Genomic DNA, 27,720 nt, shown 5'->3' with positions numbered 1-27,720 from the left:
AAGCCATTTGGATGAAGAAGTTTATTCAAGAATTAGGAGTAGTTCCGTTCAACACATCACCCATTCCACTGTTGTGTGACAACATTGGAGCCATGGCTCAGGCTAAGGAGCCACGAGCCCATTCGAAGTCGAAGCACTTCGAGAGGAAGTACCACGTACTACGGGAGATTGTTAGTGGAGGGGACGTTTAGATTCAAAAGGTAGCATCAGCGAAAAATGTATCAGACCCATTGACTAAGACACTAACACAGAAAGTGTTTGAGAAACACGTGGAAAGTATAGGACTCCGGCTTGTACCCGATTAGACCTAAGTACAAGTGGGAGTTGTTAGATAGTATATGCCCTTAACTCCAATCAACTTGATGTACATTATGATATTTATTGTAAATGAATAAAGTACATATTTGATTCATGTTATATTTGTGTGTTTTTGTGTAATACCCTTAAACTTGACACTTATGAGACTCATGTTAGTTTAGAATCTTCACAACCGTTAGATAGATTTGAGGAGATTTATCCTATCAAGACTAACACTGATGTGCTGCCAAGTTGGGTAGGGTGGCTTGTCTCAGTTGCTAGAATGAGACCTAAGGCACATGTAGTGTGGGTTTTTTTGAAACCCTGAATCGAACCAAATTCTAGTATCGCCCTGAACCTTGGAGATAATGGGCAAAACTGGAATGTTACACTTGACCCCTAGACTCGATTATGGTACTACATTAAGTGTTGGATTGGGTTGTCTTTGATATGCCAATCAATGAGATCCTTAGGAGGGTCAAAACCTGGGTATGTTGGGGCAGTCTGAGAATTCACCTGAGTGGGTGATTATAGTGACAGGATCAGCCCCTTTGTCAGACAAAGTGAATAATCGATGAATGCACTCTCTCTGATGGAAACCTAAACTACCGACAGTTGATTTCAAATTGTTGAGATTTGTTTTTGCAAAATATATTTGTATAAAAATATACATATATATTATGGTTTCACAAAATGTTTGCAAAAGAGTTTTAATTCCCGGGATCCATGTGAGTAGAGAGTGCAACATTGTACCTTGCAGCCGAGAGAGATATCCTCTCTTGTTGGGTAGTGTTTGATCATTATGGGCTGAGAGGTTAAGTGTAAGACCATTTAGGGATGTTTGCAATATTGTACCTTGCAGCCGAGGGAGATGTCATCTCTTGTTGGGTAGTGTTTGATCATTATGGGCTGAGAGGTTAAGTGTAAGACTATTTAGGGATAATAAACTTGATGGGCTAATCTCACATCTGCCCACAGTTCTTAGGCCTTCATAAGATGGTTGGACCCAAGGGCCATTTAGTCTAAATGTTGGGCCCATTAAGAGCCCATACTAATGGCCTTAGGGGTTCACTATATTCAATAGTGAATTCGGCTAGGCCTTGTAACAAAGGTTGGGCTGAACTCATGTGGCTGATGTGAAGATCAATGATGGGGTCCCACGCCATACAAAGAGAACCAAACTAGCAAGCACTTAAAGGGAAATGAGCCTGAAAGCTTAATGGGCCTAAAGCCCAATTCGAACTAGGCTTAATATGATTAATTAAATAGGGGGCGAACCTGGGTATGGATCAACAAAAAAGGATAGGAGGATAACTCTTATCCACTTAGAGAGTCCAGATCCGAATAGAGATTTGGATTAGGAAACTTCTAATTTGATTAGGAGTAGTTGATCTTGATATGTAGATAAGATAAGGGATAAGCCTTATCACTTAAAGAGTTCAAATCCAAATAAAGATTTGGATCAAAATCAAGAAATTCCTAATCAGATTAGGAGGTTAACTCTTTAATGGTTATATAAAAGGAGGAGGGCGAACTAGAAAATGGTTACATAGTTCTACTACTTTCTGCATTCAGTTCTCTCTCCCTCTACTCTTGCCACCCTACCTTATTCGATCTCCACCTCTTGGAGTGATCAAGATTGGATTTTGATAGTTTCTTGGTAGAAGGAACAATCTTGAAGCTGTGTTTACAACCCTATTTGATTATTGCTGAAGAATCTGAGGTTTTTGCTGAAGAACCCCTTGCTGATTCTTCCTCACCCTAAGCTATGTCATTTTCAGTGGTGGAAGGATTTGGTAACCTTTTTAGGCGTGAACACCTACATTGGGAGGAATTTTTGTGTGGATTCCATATCAGGTATACCTCTCCCTAATCTTGGTACATATTTGGTCTGATTTGTTTCAAGAATGAACCTTAAAAAAAGTAGTTTTTTTAAATCAAGGAATATGATTCCTAGAAGGGAGAAAGAAATTTTTGAAATTTCGCCCAACCACCCTGCATGGTTCGGCCATCCATATGATGGATCTCCCTTCCCTTTACAATTCAAAACCAATTCTAAGTAAAAGTGGAATTAGATGAAAACAAGGCACAAATTATTGTTTTGTTTATAATTGAAACAACAATGCCTTAAAAACGAATTTGTGGGGAAACTATTTGGAAAAGCATCAAATTATAGTTTTGGGTAGAAACAACAATTTCTTAACCTGGATTTTATTTGTTTTATAACAGAAGACATTTAAGATATCAATCAAAATAGGTTAACAGATTCGAGCCTGGATCTGTTTCTCATGACGCTGGCTGTAAAATGCTATGTAACCCATCAGTGTTTTGTTTTTGCATATTAAGTGTGGCCCCATGTGTCTTCTATGTTGAGTGTTGGTCCCATGATTGATTATGTAGAGTTTTAAGCACAACAAATTGGGATCTGCTCTCACACAATGCTCCTCACACCGATCTCACAAGCAGATCCCCTCATGTATCGGGAGCATTCTCATACTTGTGTGTTATTATATTCATGATAGATATTCCCAATGTATGGTAGGATTTTCCTGTGATGTATGCTCTGTGAGGAGTAGATTTGAACAACAGATCTCAAGGTTTCTAAAACCCATGGAACCGTTCTGAGGACCGGTTCCTGGGTCAAACAGTCTGATTGTCCGTCTGATTTGAATGGATGGCCCATTCTAACTTTAAAAAATAAAAAATAAAAAATGACAAAAAGTGGTTTGATCACCTGCATCAATATATCGCTGACCAAATCAACGATTTTTAGCCAAAAGTGGTTTTAGGATGAAATAAAACCGATTACCTGATCTGTTCCTGGTTTTTCCAGATCCAGTCCGATTTTGAAAACCATAACAGATCCTGAGTAAACTTGTAATCCCTGCCCTAGGAGGAGGGGAGGGGGGGGGGGGTGAGGTAGATTGAAGCCCATGGGCTATGGAATGTATATTAGAGCGTTCAAAGCTCGGACACAGTGGGCCTTGTGTTATGTCAGTTATGGTAACATCCTGCCTTGCTGACTCCCGCCACAGGTTTTATATTACGTGACAAAATCAATCACTACAATCCTGCAGGGAAGTTCTAGGACTTCCATTTCTGTGGTTTCAGAGCCAACCTCTAGATTCCCACAATTTGAGTGGCTCATATAATTTGAGCGGAAACATTCGTGTAGCAACTAATAAATCAAAGAAAATTTATCTGGAATCTAGAAGATGAAATATTTCTACAAAGTAGTTTTCACGGTCCAATTCACTAAGTTATGGGCCCATGACAAGTGAATATTCAATGGGCTGTGACAAACTTTTGTCAGCACAGGGATCCACGATATGTTCTCTTTAAATTTACACCCATCTGACGGACGCCATGATCCAGAATCCATGGGCTTGAATCATGGTTTTAAAAAACGATTCAGAAATGGAATTATTCTGGTCACTAGTTTCTGGGTTGATAGTTCGATCATCTGATTTGAATAAATGATTTATTTCAACAAAAAAAATTAAAAAGATAAAAATAATTAAAAATAAAAAATAGCTACAAACTGTTAAATGAGTTACAAGATCAATGGTTCAACTGCTTAAATTAATAAATCATTGATTAATTTAACGATTTTTAATAAAAGACCAAATTTAGAAACCGATTACTTAAACGATTCACAAACCAAACGGTCTGACCATTCACATCAACGACAGTTCGAAAACCATAACCTGAATCTACTCAAATCCAAATCGCTTGTGATGTGCCAGAATCAACTTCTTACTCGGATCCTATCCCAATAATAGCTTGAATGCACCCTTTAAACCTAGATGGATCCTTGCTAATAACCATAGTAAATTCGACCCTTATTTATTATTTAGGCTGCATTTTGGTAAGAATGGAAAAAAAAAAGAAAAAATGGATACAAATTGGAAACCGATCCAACCAGATCCAAGTTAGGCTTTTTCTCTTTGGTCAAAATTTCAAGATTCAAGATTTCTTCTGGTTCCCAATTTGTTGAATGGGCGGCCCACTTTAGTTTTTTTTTTTCTTTTTTTTTCCATTTTAGTTGAAGATCTCAACCACCAATAATCATTAATCACATCTCAAATGAATCTTTTCTTTTTGTGGACTACATAGCTCAGTCCTCAGTTCCTCACGTAAATTAGACCCCTCAGATAGATCCGTAAGTTAATCAACGATCAACGGTCCTAAATAACAACTTATGTTTCTAAGATGTTCCGCGTGTCATCCATTATCTCCGGTTAATCAACTACGTATTAAAGCTTCTCACTTTGTCATCTTCAACTCGGAGAGAAACCAGATCGATTGATTTCTATCTTTTTCAATCGCTTTGTTCTTCCCAACTAAATCCAGTCATGGCTTCTGTAAATAGTGTTGCAGCCCCAAGATTTTTTGCCGTCGCAAAACCCGTCAGAGAATCGAAGTCCAGATTATTTAATTTCGGTGTAAAAGGTGCCTCTGGTTCGTCTTTGCAGAGTTCTCCATCGAATTCGAGTTTCTTGAGAGTAAAGAGTAGAGGACGGGTTGTGCGATCCGTAGTAGAAGAGTTCGACGTCATTCCAGTTCGGAGTAGTGATTCGACAGACCTGCAGAACGGAGTGGTAGCTCGAATTGAAATAGAACAGGAAGGTGGGAGCTCGAATCAGGTCGGTGGGTTCGCAAACGAGGGTAGGTTATCGCTCGAGGGAGCTGGAGAGTTTCAAGGGTTCTCTTCGTCTTCTTCGTCTGTTCTTTCGGATGGGAAGGGAGAAGAGGATGATATTGATAAGTTAATCGACAGAGCAATTAACGCTGCAATCGTTCTCGTTGCTGGTACCTTCGCTATCACTAAATTGCTCACCATTGACCATGACTACTGGCATGTAAGTAATTCCATTTCGCGATTTGAATTGTAATTACCATACGGGTTTTCGTAATTATAGTTACAAGAACTTAGGCAACCAAAAATGGTTTTCTTTTAGCTCGTTTTTCCCCCAACCCCAAGAAGAAAAAAAAAAAAAACCTTTTGGTTGGGTTTGTTTCAACGTAAAATGGACGAAAAATTTATCAGGTTGAAACGTGTGAGCTATATTTTCATCCCTTTAAAGGACATCAAAAGAAATTAGAAGGGAATGAAAGCTGTAAAAGGGGTGGAAATAATAGCTGAATTTTTCAGTCTGAAAAACTTTACGTCCATTTTATGGAGAAATAAACGGAGCCATGATTCTCACATGAACAATAACAATGGAATTCAGCAATTAATTTCCTTTTTCTATTTGTGGAGCAATCTTTCTGTTTTTTCGGTCAGTTGAGGGTCTTTACTTCTTTCTTGTAATTCCTACACATTTCTATTTTTATTCATACTTTTACCTGATGTTTTACATCAAATACGTCTGAGCCTTATGTTTTTTTTTTTTTTTATTCAAGGAAACTTCATTACTGATTAACTAAAATATTTACCATGCACAATTTTCTTCTGTGCAAAAGTTTTGCAGTAAAACATGCATGGTATGCTAACTTGTGAGTATTTTTCTCAATTTGGTCTTCGTTCTACTAAAACTGTATGTGAGGAGTTTGACCTTGTTTGTTTCCACCCTTCCTGAAAACGACATAAGAATTATAACTGAAATCAGAATGAACAATTTCTTACTTGATTTTGAACATCAGAACTCATATTTTCTTTATTTCTTAGGGATGGACTCTTTATGAGATACTAAGATATGCGCCCCAACACAACTGGAGTGCTTATGAGGAAGCTCTTAAAACAAACCCCGTTTTAGCTAAAATGATGATCAGTGGGGTTGTCTACTCTCTAGGAGATTGGATTGCACAGGTAAGCCTGTATCTTACAGGAAACTCCTTTTCTTGTTCATTTGTTTATTTATTTACCTTCTGATAATGGTCTTATAAATTTGCAGTGCTATGAAGGGAAACCTCTTTTTGAGTTTGACAGAGCACGCATGTTCAGATCAGGCCTTGTTGGATTCTGTCTTCATGGCTCCCTTTCTCATTATTATTACCAGTTCTGTGAGGTGAGTACTCATAGATGTGTTTCTTAGAGCTGTTTGTTCAACTTATTAGTTGACTTTTTGCTTAAACCTAACAGAGTCTTTTTTCAGGCACTTTTTCCTTTCCAGGAATGGTGGGTGGTCCCTGCTAAAGTTGCATTTGACCAGACTGCATGGTCGGCAGTTTGGAATAGCATCTACTATGTAATATTGGGATTCTTGCGATTAGAATCACCTGCCAATATTTTTAGTGAACTCAAAGCAACATTTTGGCCCATGCTAACTGTAAGAAAATTATTTGCTATCCCTGCTTCCTTTCTCTATTGATTTGTTTTCTATGGGAAATGTTAGACGAAGAAACCTGGTTGTAAATTTTCTTTTTGCACACTTCTATTATCAAAACCATAATTTTTTGGACATTGTTTATATATATTTTTATTCTTTTCTTCATTGTTCAAAAGAATGACAGCTTTGACGCTGCAACCTACCATCACCCAAAAAGATCAAATTTTTATTAAAAGCAATGGTAACAATAATTTTGTTGTAGAATTATTACTTAGAATGGATTCCTAGCATCTGAGCCATCTAAAAATGCATTGAGCTGATAAAAAAGGATGGTCCTCAGGAGTCAGGACTGTCCCAACACTGCTCTTCTTTGTAGGCATTGGTGCTTTGTGCGGTTTCTTATCCATCACTACTTGAGTTATCAGTGCAATAGATGGAATCATGGGATAATGAGCCCAGCATTCCAGAAGTTAGTAAATATCAGATTAATGTTTAAAGGCTTCATGAATAATATAGTATTTTATACCAATCAAGCAATATATGTATATTTATGTATGTATGTATGTATGTATGTATGTATAGAAGTTTTATTTTGAGTCGATTCAATTGAATCTAGGTTTGGGTATGGTAGGTAGTTGATCTCTTATTTTACCCAAGAAATCTAAATGCATATCCTGAATACTCAGTTAAGTTGGTCAAGTACTTCGAACATGGCTATGTATCAGGATATAAGTCCCATATGCTTGACAGATGTTCAGTCAGGAACTTTCTGAATCCAAGTAGAATTTTGAACTTAAAGACTTACTATTTAGACAAGATTAAAGATGGTAAATGTGAACTTATTAGTTAGGGTAGTTTCAAGAAAAGATTCCAATAGCTTTGCCAATGTGCTGACAATAATTGCATTTGGTTCTTTAGTTTAAGAACACTAGTGCATGTATGGGAAGTTATGCAACTCAAATCTAACATATAGCTCTGATATGGTTGGTTTCCCAACTATTGTCTCTGTGAACATGGGCTAAATAATCACATAATGTTATATAAGGCATATATTGCACTTTCTATATGTGTTTCTATGTATGCAGGCATGTACTTGTACATAGTTAACATTCTTTATGGTCATTTCCTTGACAGGCTGGTTGGAAGCTTTGGCCTTTTGCTCACCTGATCACCTATGGTGTGATCCCAGTTGAACAAAGGCTTCTTTGGGTGGACTGTGTGGAGCTCATTTGGGTGACCATACTTTCAACGTAAGTATCTAACAGATTCACTAGGACTGTTGAAGATCAATCAAAAGAAATCTAACTGGGGCATCCCGATTTCTCATAAAAAGATGGTATTAAGTTAGGATAATTAGAAGCACACTTACCTATCTATTAGAAGATTCTATTTATCATTTATTGTTCTTGGTCTGATCCATTCCTGTTTATCAATGTTCATGGATTCAGAGATTATAAGCTTTCCCATCAGGTAGATACAGTCTGGTAATCTATGCCCTCATGCTTTCAATGTGGGGGCCCCACTGCGGCATATTAGTAATTTTCACTATCAGTCTAGGATATACATCACTGATTAAGAAACCATCATCATCATATTCTTTGGTGGTCAGAAGTTATATAGCATTGAGGTTGTTAAGTAGGAGATCTATCATTGCACAATCACAACCTAACTGGAAATATTCTGCTGAAGAGTGAAGAGATCCATCATTGATGGCTAGAAGATGTACAATGGGTAATCCACAAAATAATGTTTCAATTATCTGACTGCAAATTGGGAATATTCTGCTGAAGAGATCATAGTGGGAATGATTAAGGGGGTCTTCTCCAACATGAATCATTTTAGTTGTTCTCATTTCAAGAATGGGCTCTACAAATGGTTTGAATAAACAATATTTTCTTAAAACTAGAAGATATCAGATTTGTTCTTGGTTGCGTAGTGTTTTACTTTTTTTCTAATCCCAACTATATGGTTTGGCTACATAAATCCTGTTTCACCATTCCATTCTATTTAATGCCATGTCCAGTCCACTGTTAAATTATGAGCACTTAAATCATTTCTTACTATTTCGACCCATGTTCTTTTTCATCTGCTCCTACTTCTAGCCCCCTCAACTTGCAACAGATCACTTCTTATGGGTGCTTTCGATGGTCTTCTATGCATGTCACTGAACTATCTTAGTTTACTTTCTCATTTTACCACCTATTGGAGCTACTCGTAGGTTCCTTCGAATGACTTCAGTTCCAATCCTATCTTTTCTAGTTTTTCCACTAATCAATTTTAGCATAGCATTTCTGTCACACTCATTTTTTTGGATATGTTGCTTTGTGATTGCCCAACATTATGCTCCATAAAGTATATCTGGCCTTACAACTGTTAGAATTTTCCTTTTGATTTGTATGGTATTTGCCTACAACATAAGACTCTAGATGACCACCTCCATTTTACCCATCCTGCTCTAATTCTATGGGCATTATCTTCCTCAATCTCTTCCTTGTTATGAATTATTGAACCAAGACACCGGAAAAGGTCACTTGAGTTATCTCTTGGTCTCCAATCCTAAGTGTACCATGATTTTACTCCTCTTATTATTAAATTTTCATAGCATATATTCTATTTTCTCCTACTTATTTTAAAATTTATAATTCTAAGGTATCTGTGCATAAACTTAATTTTGCATTTATCCTTCATTAGTTTCATTGATTAAAACAGTCATGGAGAACAACAAGCACCATGGACCTCCTGAATATGTTTAGTCAATTCATCTATGATTAGTGCAAATTAATAAGGGTTAAGTGTTGAACCCTGGTGAAGAATCATAGTAACTGTAAAATCTGGTGTTTCTCCTACAAGTGTTCTAAAATTGGTTGTTGCATCCTTGTACATATTCTTAATTAGGTCTATGTATTTATTTGGGATTCCTTTCTTTTCCAAGACCTATCATATTGTCTCTCTAGGGACACTATCATATTTCTTTTTGTGTCCTTTGTTTATACTTCATACCCAACTCCATTCATGTGTGAATTGGAAATATCCATATGAGCTTTAAAGCAGATTTGTAAGAGGATCTATGGGAGATTTTGGTGTGTGTGCTACACACAAACAGTAAGCCGTATCAACTATGGAAATGCAAACATGTTTTCATTGCTTTCAGAAACAAGTCGTTTTTCTTAAATCAAATTGGAAATATTCACTTTATTTTGAGAAAACAAATGTCCAATAACACATTTTTGTTTTATTGGTTGATGTGGCATTTTCTAGAAAGAAGAAAAAAACATTCATGTTAGAGAATAACTCCTAAATTGTTGACCTCCTAATTATGTGACATGTTAGAACAAAATATAATTGGTTCCTTTGGCATGTGCAAGTAGGAGATATCCCCGTAAAGTTTATCAGCAGTATTTGTTGATGTCTGATAGAAATTGGTGATTTGGGTGGTCACCACTCTCAGGCTGGGGAAACCGTGGGTATTTTGGATCTCCTTGGTTGGACCTATTGCATTATGGGTGCTTTGCCCCTTCATTCCTTTATGTGCGTTATGTCAATGTCCATGCTATTTTCTATTAACTGAAGGATAAAGAAAAAGGAAATGGATATTAGTTGGATAACATCTCCGCCAACTATACTGATGCATTATCTTCTTGGATATATGCCTAATTTCATGACCTTTTTCAATTTGTTAGTTATTCAAATGAGAAATCAGAAGCAAGGAATTCCGAGGCTTCCTTAGAAACAAAATCCATTTCTCCATTACCGGGTGCTGAGGTACCGTATTGGATCTTTCTTACTCTTTCCAGGTAAAACATGTAGGACAGAAAGCTAACATGCTCATTTTTCTGGCTTTTAATTAGCAGGAATAAATAACAAGGGGAACATAGTGGATCGTAAATAGTAGCTGAAAGAGTGATCTTCAAGTCCATTTGGTAGACTCTAGCTCAAATTCAAATTCTCAGTGGTGAGGTGATGCAGCCGGAGGAATTACTATTGTTCATCCACCTATAAGACATGTCATCTGTATGTGATGTAAAGCTATATCCCATTTTTATCCCCATGTATGAAGGACAATTTTGTCCCAACTTAAGTGATCAAATGTAACAAGGTCATGATAATGGAGAGAAATTTCTTTCAGAATTATGTTTCTGCTTTGGTAAATAGAACCCTTACTTTTCTTTGCTGCATCATTACATGGTCTCTTTTCTTCAGAACGTGATACAACTTTGAAAGTATTAGTTCTCCAGCTTAAATGTATTTTGACTATTTTCTAAAGTTCTTTTCATCTTTACCCCAGCATCCAATCACTTAACTGCCAATTGGGTGAACCACCGTGCGTCTGCTCCCATGTCCTTAGGCCATTCGGTAGTATGTACAGCAAATGAATTTAATTTCCAGTAACATTTTTTACTAAAATTTGAAATAACATTCAAAAGAAAAGGATCAAATGCAATGGTATATGGTCGTTTGTTGGAAGATATCAGAGCACAAGGAAAGATTGATCACCTCATTACCAATAATCCATGCATGAACACCTTCCACTCCTAAAATGATGAAACCGGCGCTGATCTCTAACAACAATTTCACGATTATATATCTTGGATACCATTTTCATGAAAACATGACAGTCACTGCACATACGAAGGTTCTTAACCACATGAAGAGGAGTTCCATGTAAACTGTTAATAAGACCAAATGCAATGGCCAATTTTTCACTGTGGTGATAAATTGCCACTTCCTTCTCTTCATCATCCATGTCGAACAGCACCAGCTTTTTCTGGGGCACATATCCCATTGACTTCAGCTTGTCAGCAATTTCATTTAACATGTTATGGATCTCTTCCATCCTTGGATGTGATCTATCTCCTACAAGGAACTCATGAACTGTGCCCCCCAACTCAATGAAACTGAAACCAGGTTCTTTCCTTACTTTGCCATCGTTCATCATCTTCCTGATCATGACTGCATCCCTGGACCGACCTACTGCATCATATATGCTTGACATCAAGACATACGTGCTACTGTCGTTTGGGTTAATTTCGATTAGTTTGCGAGCTGCAAACTCACCAATCTCTACATGACCATGTATTTTGCAGGCTCCAAGCAGTGATTTCCAGATTACATCATCAGGTTTTATGTCCATATCACTGCATATTACCTTCTTTGCTTCTTCCAGTCGTCCAGCTCGGCCAAGAAGATCAACAATGCAACCATAGTGTTGCAGTTTTGGTGTCATCCCGTATACATCCTTCATGGCAGCATAAAAGCCAAGACCTTCATCAATTAGGCCTGAATGGCTGCAAGCGTTAAGGACAGATGCAAGTGTAATGTCATCGAACTCTAAATTTTCTGCTTGCATTTGAGAAAATAGCTTTATGGCATCCTTTCCCCGGCCATTGATAGCCAGCCCAGCTATCATGGCATTCCATAACTCAACGGTTTTATCTTCAGCCATAGTGAAAACTTGCTGAGCGAGCTCTATACATCCACATTTTGAATACATGTCTATGAGTGCGGAATTAAGGGTAGCATTCATCCCAATCTTTCTTCTTTTCGCATACGTGTGAATCCATTTTCCAAGACCAATAGCTCCCAAATCTGCGATTGCAGGAAGCACTGTCACAATAGTAACATAATCAGGTTCAACGTTCTCTGACTGCATCGTTCGAAATAAATCTAAGGCATCTTCAAATATGCTCTTTCGGACCAATCCTGCGAACAGGGGATTCCAAGAAGCCACGTTTGCTCGAGATGGGTTACTTTCAAAAACATGTACAGCTTGCTCTAAGCAATCACATTTCGAATACATATCTACGAGAGCTGAAGACAACAGACCATCCACCTCTATCCCTGCTTTGAGAATAAAGGAATGAACACATCTACCCAGTAATGCGCAACCCAAATCTGCAATTGCCGGAAGGATGCTCAGAAAAGTCACTTTGTTGGGTATTAACGCAGTTTGATTTAGTGCATCTATAAAGGTCTCGAGTGCCTTCTCAGAGAAACCATTACGTGTGTAGGAAGTAATCAAGGAATTCCAAGAGACAATATCGCGTTCAGGCATCTCATTAAACTGCCCCACTGCAGCCTCGACATCCCCTTGTTTTCCATATCCAGAAATCATAACATTCCAAGAAACTACATTTCTCATTGGCATGGAGTCAAATAACTCTTTGGCATCATGCATCTTTCCAAATTTTGCGTACCCATCAACCAAGGTGGTCCAAGAAACAACATCCCGATGAGGTGTTTCATCGAACAATTTACGTGCATCTCCTAAAGCACCGTTAATAGCATAAACATGTATAAGAGAATTGATAAAATAGATATTAGAAGAACCCAATTTAACAATGTAGCTATGCAGCTGTTTTGCTTCTTGAACTGTATACCGATTTGAACGACCCTCGACAAAAAACGAAGTGGCTGGGTGTGGTTCCTCAACCACTAACGGTGGTCTACCAGAGGCAAATGGAGGAAGATTATTTACCACTGAGCGAGTATGGAGGTTACCACCTGGACACGTCGGGCGTATGTTTGAATTTGAAACATGAGAAGGAGCGATGGTCAAATGGCGAATGTTTAGGAGGGTATTGAAGATGAGTAACATGAGATGCAGTGGCGGGAAATTACGGAGAGGATATGCAACCACAAAAGCTTTACTAAGAGGAGGACGGACAACTCTGCGACTACGAGGCTGCGATCAGTTGCTGGAAATCCATTTTGATTTATTTTGGACCGTCTGATCCCAATCAAAAGTGGGTCCCAACGAATTACAGGAAGAATCCAGGTTCTGGGCCGTCATTACTTGTCTCGTGTCGTGTGTCAAGCAGGTATAGTAAAACCACAAAAACCAGGATGAATGAGGGCCCAGATCTACGATTCTGCCGTTCTGCGTATAAAGGGTTCTGAGAAGGAAAGCCCGAATCTTCGAAAGCGCATTAGATATCTGGGATCTGAGATATAGATTTTAATGGCAAAACTAGAACTGTTAGAGGAGAGTAGGAAGAAGAAGAATCATGGATCTACAAAGTTCTTCATTTTTATTGACTATCTGTTCCTCTTCATTTTCTTCGGGTTCCTGGGTTTCTTCCTCTTTAAGATGGCCGGGTTCTGATCTCACCAGAAAAGAACACGAGATACAGGGAGAGAGTGCGAATTTTCTTTAGCATTTTCTTCTGGATCTGATGATGGAACAAGGTAATTGATTTTCTTCCTCGTTTTTCTGCTTCTGATTGTTATGTACTACAGCGAATTCATGTTTCTGACTAGTTATGACTGATTCAGTTTACCGATCCTAGAAGTTAAGGCATATATTTGCATTGTCGTAATATGCTTCTGGATATCAGCTTCTTGTTTTGTGATTGATGTATATAGACTATAGAGCTTCTTGTTATAATAGCTTTTAGAGCCGGATGTTTCATTTTCAAAGGAGCCCTTGATATTTAGATCTGCATTTGTTAACGTTCAGAACTTTTAGTCTTTACGCTGAAAGTGCTGGACCTCCAGATTGCCTTCGCTCAATGCCCACTATGCAGTCAGCTGTCCCTGTTTGTTTATTTGTGGGTGAGACTTGAGAGTAATAAGCCAAAGACTGGTTATGAACTTCGGGAGGGCTTTCACTCTGCGGCTTTTAGCTTTGCAAGGTGGGGCGCCCCCTGAAAGCCTATAAGAAATGCTTGGTAAAAGAAATTTTAAAAGCCAGTTTTGGCCATCATACAGCTATTTACACTGCTCTCCGTACAAGCCTCTCTCAGTGGCTTCTTCAAAGCAACTGATCCAAATAAGCATCTTCAACTCATAATAAGCATTATTCACCAAGAAGCCCCAATACATGACCTATTTTATTTCTGTAACATTGATGAATGATGTGGTGAATGCAACCATCCCAGTAGGGGACCCTCTGAATTAATGGCATTATTAATCCTTCAGTTTACATCATCCTTGTATGCCACCATGCGTTGGTAGTTTTTTCGAATTAAAGTTAGGCAGTTCAGTTAGCTGTTTAAACTTTTAATTTTTAATACAGGACTTGCTCTGATGAAATTGACTTGTTTTGAACACCTGGGAAGTGGGAGGGTAAGTTGAACCAAAATTTGTTTCGAACATATAGGGTGAATACAGGAGTCCTATTGGGCTCCAAAGTCCAAGCAATTTTGCCATGTAGAAGATTCCTGGCTCCAAAGTCGAAACAATTTAATTTCCACTGCTGGTGCACCCATGTTTCTTTGGGGGTTGCAATGGTTGCAGCAGATGTGAGCTCTCAAACTGGTTTCTGATCAGGTGAGGCATGAAGCTTGCCTATATGACCTACGGTCCTATGCTGTTCTATCCATGTGGAAGATTCATGCAATTAATCCAGTGCATTCATCAGACGGGATCATCTAGATTGGCCATGCATTGAATCCTTCAGTCCATGTCAGGTCTATTCCAACCTGGAATGGAGTTTTGTTTGATTAATAATAACCCTCTATTATTTTAATTTCTAATTTAAAAGTTGCCATAAAAGGCAACTTATCCAAAACACATTTGCCATGGACCTAGGATGATGAGAGGAATTCAAGAATTTCCTTTTGAGATCCAAACTAACTTTCCATGTGGAAGATTCATTAGTTATTTAGTTATGTAGGAAAATCACTAAACAATATAAAAGGCTACCTAATAAGCCTATGGTTAGAAGTATATGAGGCCATAGTTGTCAAGGTGTCGCCTAGGTGACTAGGCGCCCTTGGCTGGGCACCTTGCTCAAACACCTTGACTTATAGCAACTAGGCACCCACCTTGGCAACTAAGCACCCACCTAGGTGACAAAAATGACAAGGCAGGTGCCTTATATAATATTATTTATATTGTTGTATCTTATTAGTATGTGTGTTAATACATTTTATTATATGCTATATCTATTATTTATGCTTTGTTTTAATGTTTTACTATTGAAATTTAAAAGATAAAAGGGTTTTGAGGAGAGAAAAAGAAAGAAAAAAAGAATAGAAGTATAAAGAGGTTCTTTTTTTCTATTCTCTCTTCTCTCTAATTAAATAAAACAGAAATTCCATCCTTGTTTTGTTTTTTTTTTTTTTTTTTTTTTACTTTCCATCTTGAATATTTATCATATAGTCCCATTTCAGTAAGTTACTTACCCAGGTAATTGTTTCCCAGGAAAGATTTACCCGGGTAAGTGCATTTACCATGTTCTTTTATTTCCCATGTAAATAAGGCAATGACCATTTTATCCATAAAAATCCATTATTACAAGTGGCATTTTTGTCCCTTTCAAGTGTTGGCAACTTTCCTCCAAGGTGGAAAAGTTATTTATCCACCTAGGAAATGGGTATCACTTACCCGGGTAAGTGATACCCAAGAAAATAAACTTTCCCTGGTTCCCACATAGATCTGAAAAAAGAACATGGGATTTTTGGTCAATGGGAATCAAAATCCCATTGACCAACTTTCCCCCTCTCAAAATCCAGAAAAAAAACACCCCCATAAAGTTAAATAACCTTCTTTAGCTGCTTATTGATATGAAATTTCTCTGTTAAATACTTTTTTTTTTTGAAAAGGTACAGTAAAGTATTGTATTGATTATTTAACAGTATAAAGTTCTGTACAAGAGGCTGTACAAAATCCACATTAAAGCCCCCCAAAAAAAATTCACCCTCAAAAAAGAACCTGAACAAAACACATCTTTAAAAACATTAGAAATAGACAACCAACTCCTCAGCTCTATTAAATACTTGTTATAGTAGTATTATTTTTGAAAATAATGAAATTAATATATGTAAAAGATTTTTTATCTTTTAGATGTAATGATTTGTCAGATTTTTAGTGGAAATTTAATGTTCTTAATAAAGAGAATTGCTAATTTTCAATTAATATACATGCTGAACTAATTTAAAAGTTAGTTCTTTATATTATAACATTCTTTTTGCCTAGGCGTCTTCTAAGCGCCTCAGTGTTTCCCAGAATCACCTAAACGGCTTGAAAGGTGCCTCTGGGGCCAAGTTGGTTGACTCTTTGGTGGAATTCAGATGTGGTGCTATTCCAAGAGTCAAAGTTGGAGGTGGTTGATCGTTTGGTGGTTAGAATTGTCTAGGGCCAAGGTCAAGTGCGGTGGGTGAGTAAGCTGGTGCAAGGGAGGGTAGGGGGTTCCTGATCATGTGAGATTGCTTGAAGTGCAAGCTGTTGTCATCACACTTAAGTAAGTTTTTAGTGTTTTTGGTACTAGAGGTCGAAGGGGAGTGGTTTCCCAAGTCACAAATGTCTATGTGCCGACGGAAAATGAGCATAGAGCAAGGCTTTGGGAAGATTTAGCAAAGGCAAGAGGTTCCTGTGTTTGTCTGTGGGTGATAGGGAGTAACTTTAATGTTGTTAGATTTGTTGAAGAGAGAAGTGGGGGAAGCAGAAGGTTGAGAGCGATGAAATTGTTTGCAGTTCATCAGTCAATTTATGCTAATAGATTTACCTGAATTCAGATTAGCTGAAGTGCTGAACGCTTTAGCTGTTCAGCAGGCTGTGGAACCATAGATGAGGTTCCACGCCAATAATAAATTCATGGGCTCCACTGTAAAAGATGCGAGCCCCATGTATTTAATCCTGGCATGGAGCCTTATCATTGGTTCCACAGCCCTTTGAACAGCTAAAGTGTTCAGCTAAACCTTGCCCGATTTAACTTCAATGAGAGCTCAATTTACCTAGACAAATAATCAGGAAAATCCTATTTTGGTGAAGTTGGATATATTTTTAATTTCCCCAGGGTGGGAGGATCTCTTCCCGGATCTGAAGTAGGTGGCCCTTCCCTGGCCTGTTTCAGACCATCATCCCATCCTTTCAAATTGAAGAATGCCTGGTTTGAATAATACGACTTCCTCCCTCTTCTGGGGGGAAGTGGCTAGAGCTGCAACTGGAAGTATCAAGCTCTTTTATAATTGACTACGATGTGTTTCTTCATAAAACCATTAAAATATATTAATTTAATATATGTACACCTCATTGAGGCGTTATATTTAGTGTTATAGATGTAATTTTTATGATTTATTAAAGTATTTATTATGTTTCCATGCATATCTATGTGTATCTTAATTTTTCTCCGATACACATATGTATCCAAGGTGTATCCCGATACGTCTCTTAAAATTGCCTTTTCGATACACTTGGCGTTTCCGATGCTTTGAACCTTGGGGTGGGGGTTTGCAGATTAGTGACTTTTGTCAATAAGGATCAAAAGATAGATTAAGAATACAGGAAAGGAGCTCCAACCTCTGCTACACTGGGAAGATGTAAGATTGATTTTATTCTACTCTCCAATATGATCTGATATTTGTATGTCTAGTCTACATTCAGGTCAAGTGTAGACTTGGTGAAAGATACTCTGAATATGTATTAGTAGGAGTTAGTGTTATACGGTATGACATTGATATTTTAAGTTTTAATTTGATGCAAATTAGATTTAAATGATATTAATTTTATATTATCATATTTTTTTTTATATTGAATGAATCAAGCTGTCAAATAGGAGAGTCAGACCATTCGATCTGTTTCCCAGTGACCAACATGGTTTTGCATATGGTCTGAGTCCTAAATCACTGGTTTTTTGTCAAAGATAGTCCTTAATTTCATTATATATAGCTGATTAACTTCCCTTTCTCTTTGAATTTTTTTTTTTATTACAATTCAATAACTTTGTAAAATTTTATTGAAACCCCTTCTCTGAAAAGACAATTATACATATGATCTTAGGATCAATAATGAGGTTCACTGGTATCAGTCCTAAGAGATCCTTAATGAGGTGAGATCTATTTTGTTTGTGGCTTCCTTGTGATTGTGGCACTGTTAGGTTGCTGGCACCATCTTGCCCTGTCATTGATCTCCATTGCGATTATTGGAGGAGGGGGGAATGCAGGTCCTGTCATTGATCTCTGCCAGAGGCATTACCTAAGGCATAAGCAATGACCAATTAGAACCAAAATTTGGAAGAGCAAGTCAACTTCCACTAGCTATGTTGTTCTTTACTACTCAACTGGTGGAAGAAGTAGAAGGGCAGGTTGGTACAGAGCAATTCGTTGAAGTTGTTGTTCTCTTAAGAGCTTCCACAAGTTGTGCCATATAACAAATTATTAAAAGAACCAACCTTTCTTTCTTCCTCTTCATCACCTTTAGTTTTCTTTGGAAAACAAATCTCTGCCACAGAAGCAGGCAAAAGTCTTGGGAAAAATTTTACCACCACCCTAACAGATTATACAAAAGTGCTTCATAAGGACACATATATAAGTTATAAATTTTGATCTTGCAAAGTATATGTCCATGTAGTCAGGCAAATATCATGTCCAACACTGCCAAGCTTGGCTTGTAAGCTAAAGCAGAAATAATAATTTCCAACCGATAGAATTGATTCATGTAGAATCTAGGGATGAACCATGAAATCTAGGAAGTTAGCTACTGAACTTGTTCTTCATTGCTTAGAAACAGATCTAAAAGTGACATTTGTACTTAAATTTCCAGTTTTGAAAACAAATACAGGTCAAGTTTAAAGAAACAGATTTGAAACACATTTTTGCCAATAAAGGGAAGGAGTTTAGGAAGATCCACTAAGCACATTTTTTTTTACTGAAATTTATTTTCAGTTTAGGAACCCTAACCCAAGAATGTAACAAACTTCATTGTTTACTCCAGCAATGCTGATGTACTAGGACTAGATGAGACTAATAAATCCAAGGAGACTTGCAATCATAAAGCATGAAAGATACTGATTCTGAATCATGATGCAACCAAAATGTATGAAGGCCATTACCCAATGTTTGACCCAGCCATTGCTGGTCTTGGAAGGGGTGGACTGGATACAGACCTAACAATTGTGAAATGACTGAACTTCACTACTTAATCAAAATAGACTGCTAATAAGACAGTTGGGATGATAGGCTGACTTCATAAAGAATCCTTGGCTCCTTATTGTGAACTTGTGATATGGTTTTTGTTCACCAACCCACAAACAAATTATCCACTTCTTCTTGAGAAATGGAATTAAAAACCACAAGAGCATATGAAAAGCATGCAGACTATTAGAAACAAATCTACAAGCAATTGACTCAGTACAATTTCTATAATTATTTAGTAATTGTTTTCAGCTCTGACCTATACCTATATAGTTGGTAGGAGACTTGGAGATTTGCAACTTTAACTTGGTCAGCATTTTTCATGGGGAGATTGCAGATGAAGCAAAAAACAGTAATATAAAAAACCTCTTAACACCTAAACAAAGTGCAGATGATGGTGTGCCACCACTCAGACTTCTAATTGATCCAAGATTCAATCATGTAGAAGTGTCAGGTCTGGAGAAGTGCATCTTCATCCATGTTCCCTCAGATTCCTAATCTAATGGTATTTCATCCTTTTCATTTTCTAGACATACATAGAGCATATCTGCCCTTGGGTGTGATTTATCATCAACAAACAAAGGGTGGATTGTCTTATCAATCTCAATCCAGCTGCATCCTAGGCTTTTCTTCAATCCTAACTCTTTCATCTTTAACCTTACCTTGTGTACCTCATTCCTTTTTCCAATAAATGCATCATACATGTTGGAAAGAGTGACATAGGTTGATGGGTCATTAGGATCCTCCTCAATGAGCAATCTTGCAATTTTCTCCCCCAATTCTAGATCACCATGCATGTTGTATGCAGAAAATAATGTGCTTAACAAATCAACATTTGTTTGTATACTTGGTGTGTTTTGGATGATGCTATAAGATTCATGCAGTCTACCAGCACGTCCAAGAAGATCAATTAAGTATAAGTAATGTTCCAATGTAGGTTTAATCCCATGGCTAGCTGTCATTTGATTGAAAAAATAACACCTTTCATCAATCAGCCCTGCATGACTACAAGCAGACACTATTGCAAGGAAAGTTACTTTGTCTGGTTTTGCATTGGAATCCTGCATTCTACTATAAAGCTCCAATGCCTTGAAGGCTTGCCCATGAGACCCATAAGCTGTATTCATGGAGGTCCATGAGACAAAGTTTCTCACTGGTAGCCTATCAAAGACTTGGCATGTTTCTTCCGCAGTGCCACATTTTGCATACATGTCTAAGAGAGCACCCATGACATTCTCATCAGATTCAGAATCATTCTCCTTGACATATTTGTGGATCTCCTTTCCCTGTTCTAGAGCTGCTAGTTGTGAATATGCAGGTAAGATACTAGTGAATGTAACAGAATCTGGTTTCACACCAGCATCTCTTATGTCAAAGAAGATGCGAATGGCCTCAAAGACATGTTTAACAGAATCTGGTTTCACACCAGCATCTCTTACATATCCTGAGATCATCACATTCCAAGAGACCATATGTGTCTTTGCCATCTCCTTGAAGACATGTTTAGCTGAAATAACACTTCCACATTTGAAGTAAAGATCAACAAGTGAGATCTAAATGAATATATCAGCTTTTATCTCATTTCTTGTTATACAACCATGAATAAGGGCTCGTTTGGCATGTCTTTTTGGGAAGATCTTCTGGTATCTCTGACAGTCAAAAGACGCATTGAGCTTTTGCATGAAAATCTGAGCAGCCCGAAGCACGTTTGGCAGATGTAGTCTTTCCGTGTCTTTCCACACGAGAATAAAACCCGGAAGACGCGAAAAGCTTCATTTGGAGCTTTCCGAAATCAGCCCAAAAGGGGCTTTTTGTGTCTTTTCGGCGCTCCAGCTTTTGGCGTTTAGGTCTTCTGCGAGCCAAATGGAAATAGACCGAAAATCAGTCTGTCCGACTTGTAAACAGCCGAAAGACTGCACGGAAAGACGTGCCAAACGGGCCTTAAATTTCCCCTTGTGTAGCTTAGCTGATTTGGAACAAGCTATCAAGATGCTAGTTAAAGTAGTTGAAGTAGGTTTCACTCCTTATTCATCCTCCAGAAAAGCTCCAGGCATGAGTGATTATTACCAGTTAGACTGTATGCAGCAATCATCAAGTTCCAAGAGACCACACTCTTCGTTGGAACATGGTTGGGGGTGAGATTCATAAGAAACAGGACTACTTGGTTCTGGATCTGGACTTATCTTCTGGATTTGGAACTTGGGTCCTTGTGGTCGACTTGGGGAATTGAGGGATTCTGATCGAATATACAGTGGTGGGCATGCAGATGCACAGTTAGCATCCATTAATTCTTGGCCTGTTGATTTTGATTCAGTACTGAATATATTATGAACTGGGGAATAGGTGTGAGTCCCTCCTCTAGAAGATTCTCTGTTTTACAGTAACAATACCGGTTCATGGTATTTAAATAAGAGGCAAATAGTTATCCACTACATCAAATTTGAAAAATGAAATCTGTGAATTCGTTAGGCGACTTCTGCAATAGATGTTTTCTGAATCAGAAAAGGTATGGAAGCATAAAAAATAACTACATATAATGCCAGAATTTTAGTTCTTTTGTGGTACAATTCACAGGAATTAAGATTTCAATAACAAACATAATTTTACTTCTTTCTAAAGTCAAACACCGTGGTGAACAATAACATTCATCCATTTTTGAAATATGGATCTTCTCAAGAAGGATTCCCACTGAATTTAATATCAAAGAATAACTAAGCTGAAAATTTACTTAATAAACTAAGAGATGTATCAATTGCACTGACATTGTACAGTCTCCTTCTAATAGACACTATTTGCTTATGTTACTATGTTCTCTCAAAACTATTCTTTCTCGTATTTTTTTTTTCTTTTTGCTTTCATCGATAACACTTTACTATTTACAATAAAAATAAAAAGAATAAAAAGGAAATGAAGGCTTCACATTGAAATCAAACCTTCATATCCGTCATTTCATGGCAACAAGGATAGACAGCAAATTTGTGTATAACAAACAATGTAGACAAACAATGCATAAGATAGAATCAGTTTGCTAACTTACAGAAATATAATACGACATTTGTGTATGACAAATATTTTGGTGCTGATAAATATTTCCTAGAGTAGCAAAGCATCAATATCCAGTGGCTGCACTCTTGAATCTTCTTCTAGTTATTAACTTGTTATTGCTTTTCTTCTTCTAGTCATTAATTAGTTAATGGTTATTTCTGAAACTTTTTTAAATATTTTTCTTCTGTATGATCTTTTATCAACATTGTTTTGATGAGGTCTTAATTTATAGACCCATTTCTTCGTTTAGGACATAACCAACACTCCAGCATTTTCAAGGTCATAATCAGCATTGTTTGTGTTGAACTATTTGTTAGAAAGAAGTATTCATGTTAAGTTAATTGCATATATTAAAATATTACTTGTCATGTAGTGATCTATGTGAGTCCCACATTGATTATTTTGTATAGGTGAGTCCATGGGTGGAGCCCATAGATGATAACTGCATATGTCAATGTGTAAATAAGGGATTACATTGTTTTCTTGTATAAGGAAATGCATGAGTGAGCCCCATTTTAATATTTTGTGTAGGTAAATGTGTAAGTGGAACCCACAAGTAATATTTACATGTTTGAATGTGTTATTGGGTCCTGCACATAACACTTAACATGTATGTAAGAGGGACTAACAAGTAGGCTTGCCAAACAGCCTTTCAGACTTTCTAGCTTTTGAAAAGATCTTAAAAAAATTGCAACCAAATGGTATTTGGTCTTTGAAAATCTACCTATGAAAGATCATCAGTCTTTTGAGGTCTTGAGCTTTTGGAAGATCTTCCTAAAAAGACTTGCCAAACGCCTCTTTATTTTTTGTCTCTGTTTCCAATCCTTGTGAAGGTGGCCCAAAGACTAGAAAATATGTAGGGGATTTTCTTTGGAGGTATTAATAAAAAAAAAAAAAGGATTTTCTTTGGATGGGGTGGGAGGAGGAAAAAAAGGTTCACTTGGTAAGCTGGGATCAGGTTTTTTTTCCTCTGGAGAAAGGGGGGTCTGGGGATTAGGAGGTTAAAGGTGTGCAATCAGGCTTTAGTGCTTTACTGGCTAAATGGCTCTGGATTCTTCCCACAGCTTTCAGCTAGTCGTGGGCCAAGATGATTTAGTGGCTGATTACTATGAATGTTTGGGAAATGCCGTTGGATATGGTCTCTAGATGGGCTTTTCTTTTTTTTTTCTGTCAAATCCTTTGCTCTCAAGTTGTCTGATTGTAGTTTTTGCCCAGTCCCTGCCTCTGAGATCTGGAACCCTACCTTGCCTTCCAAGATCAGTGCTTTGGTGTGGGCTGCGGCTCTGGACAGGTGTCTTTCTAAGGCAAACCTGAAAAGAAGGGGATTGCAGATTCACGATTAGTGGTGTACTCTTTGTGGACATGTATCTAAGGGTGCTAGTCATCTATTCATACACTGTCCTTTTGTCTCTCATATCTGGTGACAGTGACGCTACCTTTCTGCAATGCGAGTGGCTTGGGTTATGCCTGGGACTGTTTTGGACCTCTTGTGAGGTTGCAATATTCAAGGCCTCTCCAAGCTAGCGAGATGTGTCTGGGATTCTGTTCCGGCTGCAGTGATAAGTACTGTTTGGGCTGAAAGAAATAGAAGGATTTTCCACCAAACCTCTAAGGAAGTGAAGGAGCTTCATTCTTTTCTTTTGGGAAGGTGGTGTCCTTGGTCTCAGCTGTTAAGGGCCTTCAGCAACATAGACAGGCAGTTTTGCTGAGATCTAGAAGCTCGTGGGACTTGTAATCTTGTTGTGTTGTTTTTTTGTCTGGCCAGGGGCTGGTGGTTCCTTGGAGGTATTCTAGTTGGTTCTGATTTAATAAATTTTAGTGTACCTCCTTTCAAAAAAAAAATATTGCAAACTCATCTATTGTTACATGCACCAAGAAAGTAGCCACTATGAGATGGCTGGTAGGTTTATCCTAGCATGACAATGGTTGGATCCCAGGTAACCCATCCAATGAAGGACATATTTGACTGAGATGAGATGCATATGATGAACTCATATGCATTTGATGAACTCATCACATAAAATTAGAATTATGTTTTTCTTCTCAATTGCATTTAAATGGTTCCACAGTGTCTAACACTGTTTATTTATTTAATTGTTAAAACTTGATTCTTTCTACCTTTAGAATAGCTCTGAACCACATGAGTTGAAAGAACTCCAGAACTTTCACATACATTACAAAGAAAAACTGATGTTTGCTTTTGTCTTTTCCCTGAAAATTCTCTGCTTATGAAATAGGTCAAAAGAGTTTAATTAGCTAATTATCTTAAAGGAAAAATCAGATTTACATTCATGTACAATATAAATTTCATGTACTTCCAGTGTATTCTTTGATCACCTGGACTGCGTCTTTTTTTTTACTTCTCCATAATTCCTTGTGGTAAAATATTATTGTTGCAGTACATATTGGAAGATATACAGCATTTACTTGTCTCTATTTATCTATAAGACTAGTGGCCTAGAAATGTTGAATGTGTATATAAGAAACTTTCTTGGTTGTATCATGAAATGTGATTTTTTGAGTAATTTTTTAAAGTTTTTTTATCTTAATTTGTTTTTCTTAGTTATTTTATTTGATAGGATTTTATTCTTTTCTATTTATAGCGTTCAATTTGGTTTTTTCAATTGCTACTTTTCTAGCTTTCCTATAAATCATCTTCATTCTTTTTCTTATACAGGCCTCCTTGATATTTTCCATGAAAAATCCTTTTGCCAGCTTTGGACTCACTCGATGCTTTTAAGGGAATTACTGGGATTCATTCGTTCTATTACTGATAATGTAATGATAAAGTCAATCAATCTTAGACATTTTTAGTAAAGATCATGTTGCATTAGGTTTCTGATGTATGATGAGTTTACCTAAAATTGAAGAATATTCCGTATCTTCATGATTACTATGGATGAACATTCATTATCAACGAATCTAAGTTTTTGATCATTGATTATTATATATTGATGAGAGCTTATTATATATTGATGAGAGCGGATTTGGCCCTTCAGTGAAATTATGACACCTGGCACCTGATGCCAATTAAGTGCAGCTTCTTGACAATTAGGCAGTTTGCCACTTAGGGGAAGCTCGGCATAAATAGTTCCCCACTTAGGGGCAGCTCGGCACTTACAAGCAGTTCGGCATAGGCAACTCGCCACTTAGGGGCAGCTCGGCATAGGTAGCTCCTCACTTAGGGGTAGCTCGGCACTTACGGGCAGTTCGGCATAGGCAGCTCGCCACTTACAGGTAGCTCGCCTCCTATTAGGCCACAAAGACCTGCTTCGGATAGAAACACCTTGGCATATTACTGGTAGCTTGGTGAAAAGTAGCTCGGTAAAAAGTAGCTCGGTGCAAGGTAGCTCATTGCAGAGTAGCTCGGCGTATCGCAGGAAGATTTCCTACCTCACAATCGTACCTGCCAGATCTGGAGACTGCACCCACGTCTCTGGCCAGGCGGCGTCATGCTTGCTAACTCTGACAACGCCTCGTGTCTGACAGGGCCGTACCCTGCAACGGTTACCTGCCCTCACCAGCTCAGCCCTGGCAAGTAACGGCTGCGGCAGAGAATGAGAGGCGGTTGCGCCAGATCTGTCAGGACACCACTATATAAAAGCTCTGAGCCCCCAGAGGGGGGAGGAGAGAAAAAATGGAGGTAATCCCTGCTCTTTAGATCTCTCATTTCTCTAATATCATCTTCAAACTCTCTACTATCGGAGTGCTAACTTAGTCATCGGAGTAGCTCCGTTGGGTAAACACCCCCGGGTCCTCTGATTCAGTTCTCGTAGGTCCCTCAGTTCCTACCGTCCACAAAGATTAGCAGATCATCTCTCGCAGGGAGGATGGGACATTCAGCTCCTGCCGTCAGCAAAGAGGAGCATATCATCTCATGCAGAGGGCAGTCGGGTTGCACTACACTAGGAGGCTCGCCACCAAGGCAGCGCACCTAGCAGCTCATCAAAGTAGCTCACCACCAGGGAGCTTGTCACCAAGTAGCTCACCACCAGGGAGCTTGCTACCAAGTAGCTCACCACCAGGCAGTTCGCTACCAGGGAGCTCCATCATCCTCTGAGTCAAGCCACCTGGGAGCAGGTCAAATGATAAAGTACTTGGCCAATAATTAGTACATCACAAAAAAAAAAAAAAAAAAAATTAGTACGTGAACAGAAACGGTTACATCATATATGATTTATATTTAGATGTTTTTGTTAATTAATCAGGGATCCTCTTCTATGTTTTTGTTTCGAGTGATTTTGGAGGCAATCCATGTCCCACTTCCACCTTATTGTGGGAGCAGTTAAACTGGGGAAGTAAATGAATTAATTTCCCTATGTGAACCAAAAATAATTTGCAACTACGTAAACTTACTGTCGCAATTTGGGTTCGAGTCGGCAGATTATCATATTTGTAAGAGAGACATTTCTAGGTTTCTAAATTAGAGGATGGTTAATGGTCAAAAAAAAAAAAAAGTATTACAGATTACAACCCTTACTCAAAACATGCTTTTATCATTTGATGAAAGGTCGGTGGTTATTTATTTTCGGAGGAAGCAAGGCCAGCCTATGGTTCAATTTACTACATTTGTTACAAATACAGATGTGCATGGATCCATCAAGGTTCAGTAATTTGGATATGCATGAATATAGTCGAAAAATACAGATAAGCTTTGATATACTTGGGGAATCTTTTATCAACCGCACAAATACATTAATAATAATAAATTTAAGGTTGAAACAATCATGAATAAGGTATAAATATATAAGAAAATGCGCATTTTTAATAGTTTATATGAAGAACTATATCACAATCAATGATATAGGGAGTCTAGAACATGTATATATCAGACAATACATTTACCAAAATTACTTCGAACAATGTTTGAATGTTTAATCTACTCAAAATTCATTACAAGATATGTCAAATTGGTGTTAGATCAATGAGTTTGATAGAGTTTTGATGGAGATATATTATAGTTCTTACCATGAAACTCATTTGGAATATATAGAACAAATTATTTTTTAATAATTTTTTTATTCTTTCTAAAAATAAGAAAAATATCATTTTTGACATAAATTACTCCTTAGATTGACCATCGGACCATTCCCCAAACCCATAACCCTCTAACCCTAGTGTAGGTAGGATTTGATAAATGACAAATTATCATTGTCACAGTTAGGGGTGTTCATTATATGGTTCAGATTGCCAAGCAAAACTGTAATTTGAATTTTAGAAACTAAACCAAACTGTAAATTGTAAACTAAAGA

At 37.7% G+C, this 27,720-nt stretch overlaps 1 protein-coding gene, 1 long non-coding RNA gene and 2 pseudogenes across 5 annotated transcripts; 2 read left to right on the top strand and 2 right to left on the bottom strand.

Annotated features, from left to right (window-relative positions):
- Positions 1–4,400: 4,400 nt before the first annotated feature.
- On the top strand, positions 4,401–10,697 carry LOC104612557 (uncharacterized). Of its 2 annotated transcripts, none has more exons than XM_010279994.3 (7): positions 4,401–5,159; positions 5,969–6,109; positions 6,195–6,308; positions 6,396–6,569; positions 7,704–7,819; positions 10,250–10,331; positions 10,421–10,697. In XM_010279994.3, exons 1-7 carry the CDS (start codon positions 4,653–4,655, stop codon positions 10,424–10,426), a joined length of 1,140 nt encoding a protein of 379 aa, XP_010278296.1. In that variant the 5' UTR covers positions 4,401–4,652; the 3' UTR covers positions 10,427–10,697. The 2 variants fall into 2 exon arrangements, with proteins under 2 accessions (XP_010278296.1, XP_019055854.1); XM_019200309.2 differs by having other exon boundaries at positions 10,418–10,697.
- Positions 10,698–10,919: 222 nt separating this feature from the next.
- LOC104612555 (pentatricopeptide repeat-containing protein At1g08070, chloroplastic pseudogene) lies at positions 10,920–13,313 on the bottom strand (annotated as a pseudogene). Its single transcript, XR_016080207.1, has one exon. The product of XR_016080207.1 is annotated as a pentatricopeptide repeat-containing protein At1g08070, chloroplastic pseudogene (transcript).
- Positions 13,314–13,432: 119 nt separating this feature from the next.
- LOC104612556 (uncharacterized) lies at positions 13,433–26,689 on the top strand. The gene is made up of 3 exons (XR_737825.3): positions 13,433–13,754; positions 25,146–26,111; positions 26,199–26,689. It is a non-coding gene; the product is annotated as an uncharacterized LOC104612556 (long non-coding RNA).
- On the bottom strand, positions 19,784–23,137 carry LOC104612613 (pentatricopeptide repeat-containing protein At5g27110 pseudogene; annotated as a pseudogene). Its single transcript, XR_016080208.1, has one exon. The product of XR_016080208.1 is annotated as a pentatricopeptide repeat-containing protein At5g27110 pseudogene (transcript).
- Positions 26,690–27,720: the final 1,031 nt, after the last annotated feature.

Source organism: Nelumbo nucifera, chromosome 1 (assembly GCF_055504915.1).
Source record: "Nelumbo nucifera cultivar China Antique chromosome 1, China Antique-T2T, whole genome shotgun sequence".
Lineage (NCBI taxonomy): Eukaryota > Viridiplantae > Streptophyta > Magnoliopsida > Proteales > Nelumbonaceae > Nelumbo > Nelumbo nucifera.
Note: the sequence above shows the minus strand (reverse complement) of the source record. Positions and strands in the feature narration are given on the sequence as shown.

Bases quoted from the DNA above. Each gene is read 5' to 3' on its own strand.
- LOC104612557 (XM_019200309.2), top strand. From the start codon at position 4,653: ATGGCTTCTGTAAATAGTGTTGCAGCCCCAAGATTTTTTGCCGTCGCA. The intron at 6,110-6,194 runs GTAAGCCTGTAT...ATAAATTTGCAG, and splicing joins TAGGAGATTGGATTGCACAG to TGCTATGAAGGGAAACCTCT. The intron at 6,309-6,395 runs GTGAGTACTCAT...GTCTTTTTTCAG, and splicing joins ATTATTACCAGTTCTGTGAG to GCACTTTTTCCTTTCCAGGA.